Below are 17,172 nucleotides of genomic sequence, written 5' to 3' on the forward strand. Positions count from 1 at the left end.
TTGTTGATGCCAGCCAGTCGGATGTGGAACAGTACTCGAAAATCGAACATTATGTTGTGTGTATATCTTTTGCTTGATTATCTTTTGTATCTAGCTGCGAAAGCGTGCCTGTGTTGTGCTCTTTTGTTGGGAAGTAAATTGCAGTTAACAAAGTACTCATTGAATTTCATACTGTGTACACTTGTCACCTATACAGGTATATAAGCTACCACGTTTTGTATGTGCTCTTCGCGCATATAAATGGTTGAAAATCATTTTGCGAAGATCACGATTCCCGCGGAACAGCGGTTGAGAACAGCCATGCGAGTTGAGATCACGTGGATTGCATTGACAACCCGTGCCGTGGCATGAAGGCCAGTGTAAACCGGCCGTTATTGTGTTGGTCTGACAAACTACCATTGTCAGACTTGGAATATAAATTCACCACAGTCGCAAAGGATTGCACGTTTCGTTATAATAATTAAACCGGCAAGGTTAACACTGAAAAAAAAAGTCTTGATAGGGCAAAAACTACGTAAATTGCAATGAAGCCCTCCTGCGTAGGCCGGCCGAGGTGGCCGAGCGGTTCTAGGCGCTACAGTCTGGAACCGCGCGACCGCTACGATCGCAGGTTCGAATCCTGCCTCGGGCATTGATGTGTGTGATGTCCTTAGGTTTGTTAGGTTTAAGTAGTTCTAAGTTCTAGGGGACTGATGACCTCAGAAGTTAAGTCCCATAGTGCTCAGAGCCATTTTTGAACCTCCTGCGTAACTTTTATCCTGTTTTGTTTATTTATTGTATATGAACAACTAAAACATGAGATGGAAGTTACGCATTTCATGCTAAAACTGAATTCTTCAGTATTTCCAACAGGTGCCGTCAGTGGCGGGACTGATGGAAATCTGTCACTGCGACCAAGTGTTTGCTAAAGGGACAGTCACGTGACGTCGAAACAGCCAAGTGTGTACTGTTGCGAGACACTCCCCTGCAACAGCTTCGAAAACGGAACACCACAAACAGCAAACATGGGTCACTACAACTCCGCAGCTATGCGAATGCGCGAACCTTGCAACTCAAGAGCACCAGAAAAAATTTCGTGGCAGCTTTTGGGTGATTGCTACATGCTGCTCAAACAGCCAACAGCTATACTCGAAGTATCCACAACCGTGAGCAGGCGCTGCTCTAATACGATTGCAGTTCTGCGCTTATGCGAACAACTGGCAACTGGTCAGACGTGTCGGGAGGTTCATCCAGATGCGAGCAGGAAAAGCGTAGAAATGAGTTAGGGGAAGTCCCAGTTTGTAAGATAGCGAGTTGCGTTATGGGTCGTTAAGGACACACGTAGCACAGGTTAGTTCTTCAAAAAAAGGTAAAGAATATAATATCTCATTAAAGCCCCCGTAAACGATGAAACATTTTGTCAAACTTAACCAAGTATTTGGCAGTGTACGGTGGTGTTTGACGTGCTTGCGGGAAATTTGACAAGATGGAGAACGTTGTTAGCGCCGATGTTACGCTGCATAAGTACAGTGAAAAATTGTTTTTCACAATTTATCTCACAATAAGTATGGTAAGTTTCTGAAAATATGGAAACGGCGGTCAAGGATAAAAACAAAATAGCGCTAATCGTTATCAAAATGGTAGGGATATCACATATTTCCCAGCCATATGTCTACGGAGGAATAGGTTATGAACAAAACCAATATTTTACGCATGACGTAACAAGCAGACGTGCAATGAAATAAAAGAATCGAAGTTCTCCGGTTCTTCTGCGTACAATGTGGGTTCTGATATTTTAATGAACTGTCAGAGGATGGAGTACAAGAGAATAATTTTTTGCATAGTTGTGTCGGTTTTCAACATGAGAGCGAAGTAACTCTACAAAAGTGATCTCTCACTTTTAAAGCATTTCCTGAACCAGCCCCATGTTTCTTTTTCTTGTTTAACTACAGTGAAAGAGGCAGTGCTAGAAATGTGTATCTGCATTTCATTTCATTTTATTATCTTCCTGTATATCATTTACATGATGTAGGAATTGTCACAACAAAGTTATCATACTAGTACAAGTACTACAGACATAATAATGGAATATCACTTTCAAAGCATTTTTTAAAAGTACAAATTTAGACATATAAATTAAAATTTTTGGCAATAAATTTACACACAATCAAAGTACTCATCTACGTCATAGAAAGTTTTGCTTAAAAGGTAATTTTTAAGCTCAGTCTTAAATTTTACTTCATCTATTATTGCCTTCATGTACACTGGCAGAGCATTGTAGACTTTTATTCCAAAATAACTTACATGCTTTTGGGTTTGTGTTGTCCTTACCCTTTCTACATACAAATTCTTACAAGTTCTAGTATTATAATTATGGCAGTCCTCATTTGTACGTAGATTTTTCATATGTGCTCTTGTACACAGAATGCTTTTAAAAATATACAGTGATGGTATTGTGAGTATTTGCAGTTCTTTGAAAAGGGGCCTACAATGAGTTCTTGGAGAGTTATGTGTTATGATTCGTATAGCTCTTTTCTGAAATTTGAAGATATCTGTTAAGCTTGATTTAGTTTTACCCCAGAACACTATGCCGTAAGACACGATGGACTGAAAGTAAGCAAAATACACTAGTCTAGTACAGTCTGTGCTGCATACTCTAGATAATATCCTCAATGCAAAACATGCCGAATTGAGCCTTTGGGATAAGTACTTGAGATGGTCTTTCCAGCTTAAGTTTTGATCAATGTGCATTCCCAAAAACTTTGTGGATTGTACACTCTCTATCTTCTTATCCATTAGTTTTAACTGGAGGTCCATATCTTGAGTTGCTTTGCCATACTGTATATAATTTGTTTTACTTAGATTAAGTGTTAACTCATTAGCATTAAACCAAAGTTGAATATATTTCAGGACTATATCAGTTGTGGTAGTTAATGATTTTTTATCATCACTTATAATTATGCTAGTGTCATCTGCGAACAACATTATTTTGGTAGAAATATTAGGATTTTTTATGTCATTTATTTGTAGTCGTTCCCACTAGTGTCAAAGTACAGCACACGCCAAAAGCGTCTGCTTTAATTAAAAGTAAGGTTAAATTGACAAGCTTTGTTGGTACGTGTACGGACTTGTTTGAAATATCCGTGACTAAATAAAGAGGGAATTTGACAGACACCTTTGCCTCTTTACGGGGGCCGTAACAAGTTTTTTTTTTTTTTTAAATTTCCATTGCCCATTCCAAGTTGATGTAATCAAGTTCTGAGGTTAATGTTTCCTAAGCAGATTTTCGTGGATAATCTCACACTCGTTCCACATCATTACGAAATATCGTATTCATGATCCATGGAACTAGTATTAATCTAATCTAATCTAATCTACTCATTTTAAGTCATTCCCTGGACCAGCGTCTTGCTTTCTTTTTCTTCATCAAAGGGTAGCAAAGTCAATGCATTTATGTGCATTTGCTGCCATTCGCACTACTGTCCAAATATGAACACGAAGAGCGTCTGCTTCGAAGTGAGGTTAAACTGACTAACTTTATTAAAGTACGTGTACGGGCTTGTTTGACGTATCCACGCGTTTGACAAACAAGGTTGTTTGTGTACAAGGACCTTTAATTGTGCGTAGCAAAGCGAAACCGCCTACGCCAAGCTATGGAAGTATATTTAGATGTAAATAGACAAATTACGAGGTGGAAAGTGAACGATTTGGTAGCTAGTCGAACTGCTAATGACTGTATAAGAAATCTAAACAACTGGAGATGTTGCGCAGTATTTGTGAAAGTTACACGTGTAACAGAAAAGTTGTACCATAAGTAAACTTTATTGAGAAGTGAACGACTGTTTTCGTATGTTATGAAATGTGAGAAACTTTGTTAGGAACTGGAACCCCACCTATTTTGTAAGAGTAGCGTGTGAATGGTATGTGTAAACAGTGCAGAATATATTGATACTGTTACATGATTCACCGACCTATGTTATTAAAAGAGTACCGGTCCACTGTGAATTACATATTTGCAGCAATTGTTTACGTACCGGTATATAATATGCAGTGAAAGAGTTGGGAGAACAAGACAAGCGATTTTCCAGTCTTCAGGTAGGTTTTTGAATTAGGCCTAATTATCATTCACTACATCAACATGTTTTATATTGTCTGAAGAGTCAATGATATGTATTAAGAACAAAACTGGTGCAAGTGTACTCCTCTGAAACACACCTGTGTTTACATGTTTGGGGACTGATAATTGTTTCACTAAAAATTTGACTTTATTGTACCCTATTTTCAAAGTGTGAATGCGATCACTCATCGGCTGTTTCTTTCTGGTGCTTTTAGTTTGTTTAGTGATGTTGTATGATCATCAGTGTTAAAAACATTCATCAGCTCTAGAAGTATGCCTGTGACACAATTTTCTGTGTCAAGAGCTTCAAGTCGTCAACTGTGCCAGATATGGCAGATATTACACTTCTGCTTCTGCTCTCTTGGAAGCCAACCTTGTGTTAAGAACGTGGAATTTTTTTCAGACAAGCCATTAGTCAGTCTTTCACAGCCGATTCCACGATTTTTGAGAATGTTGAGAACAAGGAAACTGGCCTTTAGCTTTCAGTACCTTTCTTTAGTAGAGGCGCAACCCAAATATGTTTCAGATACCCTAGAAAAATACTAAAAATACTCCTAATTACGTGTGTTAATAGAGTGTGTATGCTGTCCATGCTTGCCTTCAGAATTAAGATTGGCACCTCATGTAGGCCTACTGACTTGTAATTTTTTAATGGGTGTTGAAATCTCGAAGTATATGGTCTAAGACTGAAGCTGAGCCTTAGGTTACACTCATAGTAGTGTTTACCAGTTTTGACATGGAAAAAGTATTTGTAATGTTCAGTAAGTAAGTACTAATTTGATTTTAACACTTGTGTTCACGTTCACATCGCCACATAAAATTATGTTAATTTTGGGAGCTGAGACTATGTCCAGAACTTGTTGATATGTTAAAAATGTGTTCACATTGCCACAAGGTGAACAGAACATTCATAGAGCAATGGTGTTGCAATGCTTCCATTGGGCGTATCATTGGTAAATGTCATTCACACTTTTGGTTTACAGTATGTCTCATTCTTGACAGTGGTGGGTAAGCTCGTGTTTCTTACAAAACTTACAAATGTCTGGTGAAGGTAATGATCCGCAGAAGGGGACAGTAGTTTTTGTTTTGTTAAGTTCTAGACCACTGCTTTGACCACTGATGTGCGGCAGACTAAACTGTAGCACACATGTAGGCCTAGATGTAGCTTGAGGTCTAAGTTAGGTTGCATGTGATTGACACAGTGATGAGATGGTGAAGCCAACAAATGTTACAACAGGTCTTTTTTTTCCTTTTATGTGCCATGATCCTTAACTGCATTTATGTTCCTGATAACTTATTTCCCCACCTAATCCAATATTCCCAAGGTTTTCAAACATTCAAAAGCATTAATAACAAGAAAATACATGCTCAAATGTGGATGCCAAGTTTTTTTCTGTTTAATGGCTGATATTTCAAAAGATTTATCTACACTAATTGCGACCAGATCTTGCTTATATATATCCCATTTCTGACATAAGTACACCTGCTATTATAGTAGGCCCTAATGAAATTTCTTTTCATTTGTTCTTTAATATTGCAAAGAATGAAGTTCAACCATTACAGTTAGTCCTGGTAATGATGAGATAAGTCGAATCTTAATATAATAAAGATAAAAAGTCACAGAGTGCCCACAATCAAAACATTCAGGGTATCAAATATAAAACTAGTAACAATACTTAAATTACAGGTCATCAAGGCAATAGCCTTCTTCAGCTTAATTTCAAATTTTGAATCTTGAAGTTCTTTCAGGTATATTGCTCTTTTCATAATGGGCTGTTTAAAGTATGAAAAATTTCTTTTTGTTGTAAAAGAATCACTCTTATGTCTAGTGTTGAGATCATATACTTGACTATTGACAAGAGTGTATGATCATTAAATGCTGTATTTCAGTTTCTACACGAGTGTCCTATAATGCATACAACTGCGCTGCTCGGACACTAATTCCAATTCAAGTTGTTGTACTTTATTTTCAGCAGACTGCATATACCAATGAAATATTGGTGGTTCTATGTAAATTTTTGTGGTGTTTGCCCTTAAGATATTAATTCCACCACTCCTCGCTGTTACTGGTGTCTGTACCTGACAGCTATGATCCTTTGTGGTCCAACTGTAACTAGTCTACCAAAAGTCAAGTAACCCTGCTGCTTCAGTAAGTACATGAATGTGATATTAAGAAATATGGTTGTGGTAAGACACTTATATGTAGCTTATCTCATTAGAAAAACATTCAATTTTTTATGCTGTCATATTCGTTGCTTTTGCCAGCTAACAACAAAACTGTGAAATATATGCACCAAAAGGTGACTCGACAGCAGCCATTAACATTACATCACTGGTCAAAGATGACAACTCTTATTTAACATTCCTCCTGAGCTATATCACCATGATGTCTTGCTCTAATGAAACAGCTATGGCTTGTATGTGTATCTGCAAGCAGGTGAGTGCTTTACACATCTGACACTGACTGCAACAATAACAGTTTGTAGTGAAACGGCTGTTATTTGGATTTAACGTACAAAGTAAAACTAGTCTGACACTTTTGCCAAATATGGCTTTCTTCTGCAGTTTGCACGATGGATTCTGATTGTTGTTATTACACTAAACTCCTCTAATACAGAAATATCAAGAACTATTGTCACTATGTGTGTACCGGAATCTTATTATACTACAGAGCAGCAACGCATTAAATCTTAACTTCCAGCAATAATTTACACATTTAAAGAATGAAAGTAAGAGGGAGTTGAAACTGTGAGGGTGAATCTTATCTGGATATTCACTTATTAACAGTATTGCCTGGATAAGGCAATGTTCCGCATTTGAGCTCCACTCGAGCACACAGTTTCAGTTTGCCTGATTCTGGATGTGGCCTGAGTTATCACTGTTATGCATCACACAATAAAACACAATAATCACACACAAAATAGCCGTTACAGAATAATTATACAAGACATTATAATAAATCCCTGTAGCACTCCTGCAGGGAACATTAGTCAGTATATTGACCGATTAACACACATAATTGAAACTCTGATTCATGGCTCTATATTTTGAACAACACAGAAAGATTTCATAACAGCAAAGTTGTAATGCAGTGTAACCATATTAATATAAAGTTCAGTTCAGAACCAATAAACAAGCAAGCGAGTCTTCAGTAATTGCTTCTTTAATGAACACTTTAAGTACAGTAGGAAGAATGGCTTGTTGATAGTACCATTATTCAGGACAGGGAAAGTACTTGCAGACTGGGACACAAAATTTATGCGGAACTATGAAAATAGTTTCAAACTTAAATCACTTGTTTTCTGAAATAAAAAATGCATGTTGCTGCTGAGACATCAGTTACACCTTAATCGAGGCTGTAGTGCTCTGCCAACATGCCAGCAAAACAATTGTGATTCAGAAGCAGATGCCATTTCCCCATATGAGTCAATCAGTGCTCGCTCAGTGGGATTTGTTAACATCGCAATACCATGTCGATACAGCAGTGTCATTAACTGAAAAGATACAAACCTCAAGAAATCGAAAAGCTCAATGGATGGTGCCACTATCAACATGAAAATACTAGCAAAATAGGTGCCGACAAACTAACAGGATCTCCATGGAACTAGAGACATTGTGGTATGTATTTTCTTGTTATTAATGCCTTTGAATATATTAAAACCTTTGAAATATTGGACTATGTCAGAAAATAAGTTATCAGCAACATAAATGTAGTTATGGATCATGGCACATAAAAGGAAAAAAAGAGAAAAAAAAACTGTTGTAACATATTCGTTAGCTTCACCATCTCACTGCCAGTCAACCACATTCTAACCTAACTTAGACCTTGAGCTACATCTACATGTGTGCTACAGTTTAGTCTGTCGGACATCAGTGGTGAAAGCAGAATGGTATTATCACAGTTATTATACTCTCCATCTCCACTACTAAACCTTCTGCGGATCATCATCTTCACCAGACCTTTGTAAGACTTGTAAGAAATGCAAGCTAATCGACCATTCTCAAGAATGAAACAACATATTGTAAACCAAAAGTGTGAATGAAAATCTACCAATGATACACACAAGTGAAGCATTGCAACATCTTTACATAATAAATGGTGCCACACTTCAAAGTATATTCATATGGTTTGCACTGTTGATTAGGCCCACAAAAATTTGGTTTTGTGACAACAAATCTCTTGAAAAACAGTCTCAGATTCACCTAATATTACACCCTTCTTCAGAAAACAAACTTAAAAAGCAAGTTGTAAAGATTGTGATTTTGTATGAATATCAAAATACACTAAATGTTGTCTGAGACCAAATATGTGAAGTGTCAGTTAATTACATGAATTGAAAACAGTCTTGTGTGAAATCAAACTTACCCAAATTTGTCACTGAAACATCATTAAAGAAGAGGTGCACTGACATAAAATTAGAGAAAGAAACCAAAAGAAATTGTGAGCACAGTTCTCTATGTTTATGGAGTGACATTGTATGTTGAAGTCTAAGTAGATATAACATGATTTTCATTTGTACTCCCAGATATTGCAGATTCGTTTGAGAAGTTACGTTTCAAACATTTTGATAATTATAAAATTACATAGCCTGTTTACTTACCAATCTTGACAATAGAAAAAAATTACCCACAACTTTAATGTCACATTCAAAACTTTGCCAATTGTGATTATTAATGGAAATGAATTGTTCAGTCTTTTGAAATTATGAATCGAGAACGAATAAGTAATTCAACGTGAGCAAGAAACACACTATGGTTATTTATGGCATCTTTTACTCTCTCTCTCTCTCTCTCTCTCTCTCTCCTCTCTCTCTCTCTCTCTCTCTCTCTCAACCCAATAGACCAAAATATGTGCCCTTTGGACAGCTGCAGTGAATTAGCATTCAAAGCAGCTAGCATATAGTAATGGAAGTGCAGCAGGATATCAACTGAGAAATTTTATTTGTAATGCTTGTACTTCCATATTTATCACTCACTATACAGGATGCTGACTTTTTCAACATGAACAGGAAAATGTAATAAATTAATATCCAACACCTTGCTAATGTTGAACATATAATAGATCTGAGGATAATGTAATACATACATGATTCAGATTAGCCGAGTCGCTATTGTATTATCGAAAATCCTTTAACTCAAGAAATAGATTGATAAATTGTGGTCTGATGTGTTGAATTTCAAAAGGAACTGATTGTGGAGTACATCCGCATGCTTGCCATGTACTTTCTGATGCTTTACAGTTTACACCATTTATAGTTTGTTTCTCAAGTTTCATTCTGGATTTCAGGCTTCATTTTAATGCATTCAAGCTGGGTGTGATTTTTACATTCTTGGACATTAGCTGCTATTTATAAAAGACTTTTTGTCCTAGTCCTTGCGTTTTTGTGTTGCACATACCTGTCATGTTTATCCATTCTGCTTACCCGGTTTCTAAATGCACATATCACTTGGAGATTCTCTTTCCCAGCTGTTACATTTAATCCTCTGGCATGTCCACCTACGACTCTTTTTTCTTATTTATGTGCATTTCCTAATTTGCTACTACATTACAATTCCTGTTCACTGTCGGCATACAGTATTATTCAAAGAACTGTGACTGACGCCCGAACAACAGGGAACTAACGTGCATCAAGATTAGAAAATAGTCCATTGATAATGGCTAGGCACTAGCCGGAATCTGGATTTGCGTAATAAAACCAGCGAAAAAAAAAAAAAAATAAATAAAATAAAATAAAAATAAAAAAAAAAAAGACTGATTGCTGCACTCTATAATGTAGAAATCACATAACAGTCGCTGAGTGCGCCCACTTTCCTAATGGAAGGTGACCTAATAACAGTTCAGTTCCCTCTTTCCATTATCGATGAAGTGGTGACAGAGAACTTGTCTTACACCTTTGCTGATTTTGAATTCTTATACAAATCTGTCAGTACAAATGACCCACTCAGAAGAGAAAGAGTGGGTTTCCATATCTCCCTCTCTTCGATACTATACTGCCTAAAAAAGGAAAAACATTTTATTTGATCCCTCAGTATAAGAGGCCTTTTCTTATTTATAATGTATAATGTGGCAGGACTCTCCGAAAGGTGATCTTATTTGCATTTTGAATGTGCTTCTACATTCCATGTACACAATACTCAGTCATTTCGTTGTGTGTTTATACATGCAAGCTGCTTGGCAGCATTGCAGTAGTGAAGTTGCAAAAAAACTGTGGGAGTTTGTGATGCATTGTCTTGGACTCCAGCTGTACCTTTAGTTAAACATGGTCACGCATTGTGTGCCTTCACCTATCAGCCATGTCTACTTGTGTTAACACTTTTGATCCAAACCCCCATTGTTTTCATTATCTTCAGTATTATTCAAAATTGTTGTTGCTGATTTTACACACTCTGTGCGTACTTCTCTGTAATCCTCAGCCTATATCTCCCACGTTCACAATCTTGACCTATCAAAACAGATTGCGCTGTATAAATTGCACACATACTGGTGAATAAATATGTTTTCTTTCAGTGTGTCATGTGAATTCATTGCTGTACAGGTCCACAAGGTGCAGGGCAGACAGAGCACAAAGAGATTCTATTCCTTCTAATTGAAGGTCAAGTGCAAAAGATCTCTGTTCCAGAGGATATTTCAGTACTAAATTCACATGAATATTAAAGTCAAGTGTATTCAAGGAATAAACTTGACCCACTCAGAAGCATTTCAAATCAAATTAGCTTCTGTGTTACATCTATTTCAATAGATGCATTAGCACATGATGTGATAGTAAAACTGCAGTCTTGTTTGGTGCTGGAAATCTTTCCAGTGTACTTCCTTTGAACAAACTGTCATCTGAGTCTCTTCTTAAATTGTTTTAGAATTTTTTTTGTTACGTGTAATATATTAAATGATAACTTTTGAAACAGGAAAATTGTTGCACTGGAAAATAGTAATATTTTAACTCTCTTAACAAGACCCAGACAATCCCGTGGTTGATCAATATCTTGCTGTCTCTACTGCGACTAACACATTTTTGCCTCACTCAGAAACAATCAGCACTTTCGAGATATGACACTCGCTAAGGTAATTGTAGAAATTAGATTTTTAGTTAAAAATTATGGTGATATACAATTCCAGTACTCACAGCTTTTCAATAAAAAAAAGTTTATTAAAACTTAAATTGACTTCAGAAAATTGTAAAATTACAAAGAGGCAAACTGTAAGGACCATTCTTATCTTCAGGAGATGAAATTCCAGTGTTGCTGTTACACTAAAATAAAAACTAAGGAAAAAACTGTCCTAGCTTTCAAAATTTGTAGTACCTTCCTTAAGGAAATACAGGAAAGGTTATAAAGGAGGGGCTTTTAATTCAGACCCCAAGAGGAGTGGGGCCTACTTGTAATGTGGAGTAGAGTAGAAACGGTGAAGGGGAAGTCATCAGAGAAGGTAGAAGACGTAAGATAGTACTTTGATGAGTCTGTGCTTCCTGCAGTACAGGAATGACAGGAGGATACAGTGAGAAGTAAAGATGAATTAAGATGAAGAGAAGTGATACATTAAATGAATGATCGCTTATGGACTGGAAGGAAAGCAGAAAAGTAGACAGGATAGACCAAAGCAAGAGGGACAGAGAGGGGGATGGTGGGACATGAATATAGAAAAGTAAGTTGCTGAGAATATAATTGAGTACATAAATGGAGAAGTACTACCAAAGCAAGGTGTGTCAACAGGTCTCAAGGGCCCTTCCTGAGTTTCCTGAACTCTGAAGATGGTAACTTGCTCTCCAACATTTTGTCACGTCCTGTCACTCTCCTGAGCATACATCCTCATTTTATTACTTTATAGTATGTCTTTATACACTGAATCAGCAAAGAAAAGATATAGCCATGTATATTCAAAGACAGAGATATGTAAGCAGGCAGGCCTATATAAGACAACAAGTGGCTGGGGCAGTTGTTAGATCGGTTACTGCAGCTACAATGGCAGGTTATCAAGATTTAAGTGAGTTTGAATATGGTGTCATAGTTGGCACACAAGCCGTGGGACACAGCTTCTCCAAGGCAGCAGTGAAGTGGGGGTTTTCCTGTACAAACATTTCACAAGTGTACCGTGAATATCAGAAATCCCATAAAATATCAACTCTTCGACATCGCTGCAGCCGGAAAAAGATCATGCAAGAACGGGACCAATGATGACTAAAGAGAATCGTTCAATGTGACAGAAGTGTAATCCCTCTTCAATTTGCTGCAGATTTCAATGCTGGGCCGTCAACAAATGTCAGCATGTGAACTATTCAACAAAACATCATTGATATGGGCTTTCAGAGCCGAAGGCCGACTTGTGTATCCTTGATGACTGTAAAACATGAAGCTTTACTTCTTGCCTGGGCCCATCAACACTGACATTGGGCTGTTGATGACTGGAAACATGTTGCCTGGTCAGATGAGTCTCTTTTTCAAATTGTATTGAGCGGATAGACATGTACAGTTACAGATACAACCTCATGAATCCATGGACCTTGTATGTCAGCAGGGGACTGTTCAAGCTGGTGGAGGCTGTGTAATAGTGAGGGGTGTATGCAGTTGGAGTGATATGGGACCCCTGATATGTCTAGGTATGACTGTGACAGGTGATACATACGTAAGCACCCTGTCTGCTCACCTGCGTCCATTCTTGTTCATTGTGCATTCCAACGGACTTGGGCAATTCCAGCAGGACAATGAGACACCCCACACATCCAGAATTGCTACAAAGTGGCTACAGGAACACTCTTCTGAGCTTAAACACTTCCGCTGGCCTCCAAACTCCCCAGACATGAGCATATCTGGGGTGCCTTGCAACATGCTGTTCAGAAAAGATCTCCTTGTATGGACTTATAGATGGCCCTGCAGGACTCATGGTGTCAGTTCCCTCCAGCACTACTTCAGACATTAGTCAAGTCCACTCCACGTTAAGTTGTGGCACTTCTGCATGCTCGCTTGAGCCCTACACAATATTAGGCAGGTCTACCAGTTTCTTGGGCTTGTCATTGTACATTTAATCAATTATTTTCTCAGTCACTTTTTTCCACTCCCTCTCCCTCCCTTTCCAGATTTCTCCTATTCCTTAATTCCTATTCATTCCTCTCTTAATTTGTACCTGCTTCTCTCTCTAGGCTGGGGAAGGTACAGTTTTTACCAAAGTAGCATACTCTCACGTTATACTTAACCTCCCCTCATCCTCGAAGCAGGTTTTTATAACTGACCAGCCATTTCTTCCTAGCCTTTTGCAACCTATCTCCACTAATGGTGTCGAAACCCAGGACATCTTTCTCTACTTTATATGCATCTATTGGCAATACTGAAATTTTGGCTCGTCAAGGTAAGAGTTGAAAGTATTGCCCAGTCATTCTGCCTACTTATAAAAAAGATAAAATTACAATTTAACTTGTTCATTAAGTCTGAAATAATATTATTTACATGTGGTGCAACAGCTCATGTCACTTAATTGATACTTGGACATGTTACAGTAAGATCCCAGCGACGGTGATGGCTGCGATATTACCATTGGAAGGCAGAGGTGGTCTATCTGGAGACCTGGGAGCGCTGCTGGAGTCGAAGGAGGCTGCTGACGTCACACTGGAGGTGTCTGGGTCACAGCTGTTGGCGCACAGGGCCATCCTAACAGCCCGCAGTCCAGTGTTTAGAGCCAAGCTAAGGGACATCGCAAAAGAGAGCGGCAGCTTCGCTGTACAGATCTCTGACATGAAGGACGAAGTCATGAAGCAGTTACTCTGTTTCATGTACACAGACCAGGTGCCAGACCTGTGTACTTATGCAGCACCGCTTCTAGTGGCAGCGGATGAGTACGGCATCCCACTGCTGAAACAAGTGTGTGAAGCCATGTTGGCCAAAGGGATCACTGTGACCAATGCTTCAGAAATGGCAGTACTTGCTGTGAAACACTCATGTACTAAACTGAAGGAGGTCACCATCAACTTCATACGGACACACAATGAAGTGTTGGGCACGAATGGTTGGGAGGATGCGATCCTCAAGCACCCACGAACGGTCGCACAGATCTGCCGACTCATGGTGGCCAAACCGTCAGAAAAGAGGTACATTCGTAGGCTTACCATATTTTTTGGGTCTAACACAGGACATATTTTTGAAATTACTTACAAGTCTTACTGCTTACTGAAACATTCAGCTTTACTTATTCAGTTGTATTTTTCATTAGATATGACTTGCTTCAGAAATAATGTATGTACAATGTGGACTGAACAACCAGTTCCTGAAATCAGACTTTCTTAATCACTTTGAACTTCACTGAACACAATTTCATACCTCCTTTCTTGTCTGTGGCCAAAATTGCTTTTAGTTTTATCAGCAGTATAACAAATCATATTTTTCTTCAAGTATATATTTTTTCACACGCTGCAAAAGAAACACAATCAAAATTTTAGCAGTTTTTTGTGACACTTCATCAAAGTGTAAAAGTTTAACTTGAACTTCCTCTTCCAGACTGAAATTTTTTATAACAGTAGGAACAAGTTTTACTGTACTTCAGTTTGAGCTATCCATCATTAATGTTGCATAATTAATATTTTCCAAAGAACAGAATATGTTATCAGATATAAATGGTGATGTTGACAATAATTGCCTCAGTTTTGGTTCTAGCAGATGAAAATTGTGGGTTACATAACATTTTAACCAGTTGAGACGTACACTCTGATGTTTTGAAACTGAGTTTGTGTCCAGCAGTGTGGCTTGCAAATTTTGCCTCTTTAGTAGCACACTTCAAGTCACAATTAACATCTTTGGCTTTAAAAAATCTCTTATGTTTGATGGGATAGTAGAGTTAGTAACAATCCTATGCTTAGCAGTTTTCATGTGCTCTTTAAAATAACCCCTTCCTTTACGTGCAACAGAAAATTCTCCAGTACATAGTGTGCAGTAAATACATTCATTGTTACTATCATTACACAATTTAAAAAATTTGTTTTCCTGTTGCAGGTTAACATTAGACATACACTTCATTTTACCCATTGGTAAATATGAATAGAGAGAAAATGATCAAAAATGTGTAGACGAGTTACTTCACACTCAGAAACAAATAGTAAGTGAAAGTAGTGGCAGAACTGCTTAGCCATGCCTCCCTATCAACATCAGCACTGGCTGCAAGGTTGACCATAACAAAGTGTTTAAAAACACAATGTAGAAAATGTAGCTCTAAAATTTAAAAAAATCCTTGCCAGTCACCAAATTCTCAAACTCCAGGCATTTTTGCAACCCTGGACATCTCTAAAAAGCAGGATCATCTGGGCCAGTCCTGTACATATGGTAAGCCCGTACAGTCGATATGATGTGGCGTGTTCAGGAGTGCATCTGTGCATCAGGGGCATGTGTGTACAAGCACTATAGTGGTAGTATAGGATGAAAAAGGACATATCGTCTCATTTATGCCCAAACAATGAAAGTACTTTTTACTAGTTTTCAATTGCAGATGAATGAGTGTTTCAAAAGCACCATAAAAATGAACAAGGGCAGCCTAAAGAATCATTTTGTGCCTGATTTTTTGGTAGGCCACTTACCACATTTGTAACCGTTCTTCTCTCTCTTTGAGGGACGGTTCACATTTATTATTGTGGCATGACAATACTTATCGGATTTTTTTGTGGAAGTTAATCAGTCATGTGTTGGAGCAAGAGGCGAGGAGTCATCAATCTGCTGATGGGTTTGATGCAGCCTGTGGGAGTTGCTCTCCTGGCCAAACTCTTCACCTCAGAGTAGCACTTGCACCTAACATACTCCATTATTTGTTGCCTGTATTACAATCTATGTCTTCCCTTACAGTGTGTGTAATCCAGAATTCTTTCTAGAACCAGGCAACTACTACCTTATGTTTTAACACACAACCTATTATTGTGTCTGTCCTTTTAGCCAGTGTTTACGAGATACTCCCTTCCTCACTGATTCTGTAGAGAACCTACTCGTTGTTTATCTTATCAGTCCATCTGATTTTTCAACATTCTTCTGTAGCACTACATCTCAGAGGCTTCAATTCTCTTCTATTTTGGTTTACCCGTAGTCCAGAATTCACTTCCGTACAATGCTGTGCTCCAAATTTATATCCTAAGGAGGTTCTCCCTCAAATTAAGCCCTATGTCTGAGACATGCTCTGTTTGCCTATGCTTGTCTACACTCTAAATCACCATGAGGTGCATGGCAGAGGGTTTGCCCCATTTTACCAGTTATTAGAGTTTCTTCCCATTCCATTCACATATGGAGCATGGGAAGAATGATTGTTTGAATTCCTCTGTGCATGCAGTAATTATTTTAATCTTATCCTCATGATCTCTGTGTGAACAATATGTAGGGGGTGAGGGGGTTGATGTACCAGGTGATCAAAAAGTCAGTATAAATTTGAAAACTTAATAAACCATGGAATACTGTAGATAGAGAGGTAAAAATTGACATACATGCTTGGAATGACATGGGGTTTTATTAGAACAATAAATAAATAAATAAATAAAGTTCACAAAAATGTCCGACAGATGGCGCTGGACAGCAAAACTGCTACCGTGACGGGTGAGAGGTACGCCGATATGTTACAGAATTGCATCATCCCCAGCCTGGCTGATAAACACCTGCTGGAACGTACAATGTTTGTGCAGCATGGCGCTACACCCTATATTGCTAGACGCTTGAAAGACCTCTTGCGCGCGTCGTTTGGTGATTGTGTGCTCTGCAGCCACTTTCGTCTTGCTTGACCTCCCAGGTCCCCAGAGCTCAGTCTGTGCAATTATTGGCTTTGGAGTTACCTGAAGTAGCAAGTGTATCGTGATCGACCGACATCTCTGGGGATGCTCAAAGACGACAACTGACGCCAATGCCTCACCGTAACTCCAGACATGCTTTACAGTGCTGTTCACAACATTATTCCTTGACTACAGCTATTGTTGAGGAATGATGGTGGACATATCGAGCATTTCCTGTAAAGAACATCATCTTTGCTTTGTCTTACTTTGTTATGCTAAATATTGCTATTCTGATCAGATGAAGCACCATCTGTCGGACATTTTTTGAACATTTGTATTTTTTTGGTTCTAATAAAGACC

The 17,172-nt window shown here is 38.2% G+C and overlaps 1 protein-coding gene across 7 annotated transcripts in view; it reads left to right on the forward strand.

The window, feature by feature from the left end:
- The first annotated feature begins 1,224 nt into the window (after positions 1 to 1,224).
- Positions 1,225 to 17,172, forward strand: part of LOC126458259 (poly [ADP-ribose] polymerase tankyrase-1-like) — a 99,784-nt gene continuing 83,836 nt past the window's right edge. For 5 of the 7 annotated variants that reach the window (XM_050095181.1, XM_050095182.1, XM_050095178.1 and 2 more), the window contains exons 1-2: positions 3,876 to 4,074; positions 13,582 to 14,169. In XM_050095181.1, the coding sequence (XP_049951138.1) occupies positions 13,601 to 14,169 (569 nt within the window). In that variant the 5' untranslated portion in view covers positions 3,876 to 4,074; positions 13,582 to 13,600. Of the gene's footprint in view, positions 1,330 to 1,441; positions 1,550 to 3,875; positions 4,075 to 13,581; positions 14,170 to 17,172 lie in introns of those variants that run through there. The other 2 variants (XM_050095179.1, XM_050095180.1) reach the window with 2 other exon arrangements.

The sequence above is a fragment of the Schistocerca serialis genome, chromosome 2, assembly GCF_023864345.2.
Source record: "Schistocerca serialis cubense isolate TAMUIC-IGC-003099 chromosome 2, iqSchSeri2.2, whole genome shotgun sequence".
In the NCBI taxonomy this organism is placed as follows: domain Eukaryota; kingdom Metazoa; phylum Arthropoda; class Insecta; order Orthoptera; family Acrididae; genus Schistocerca; species Schistocerca serialis.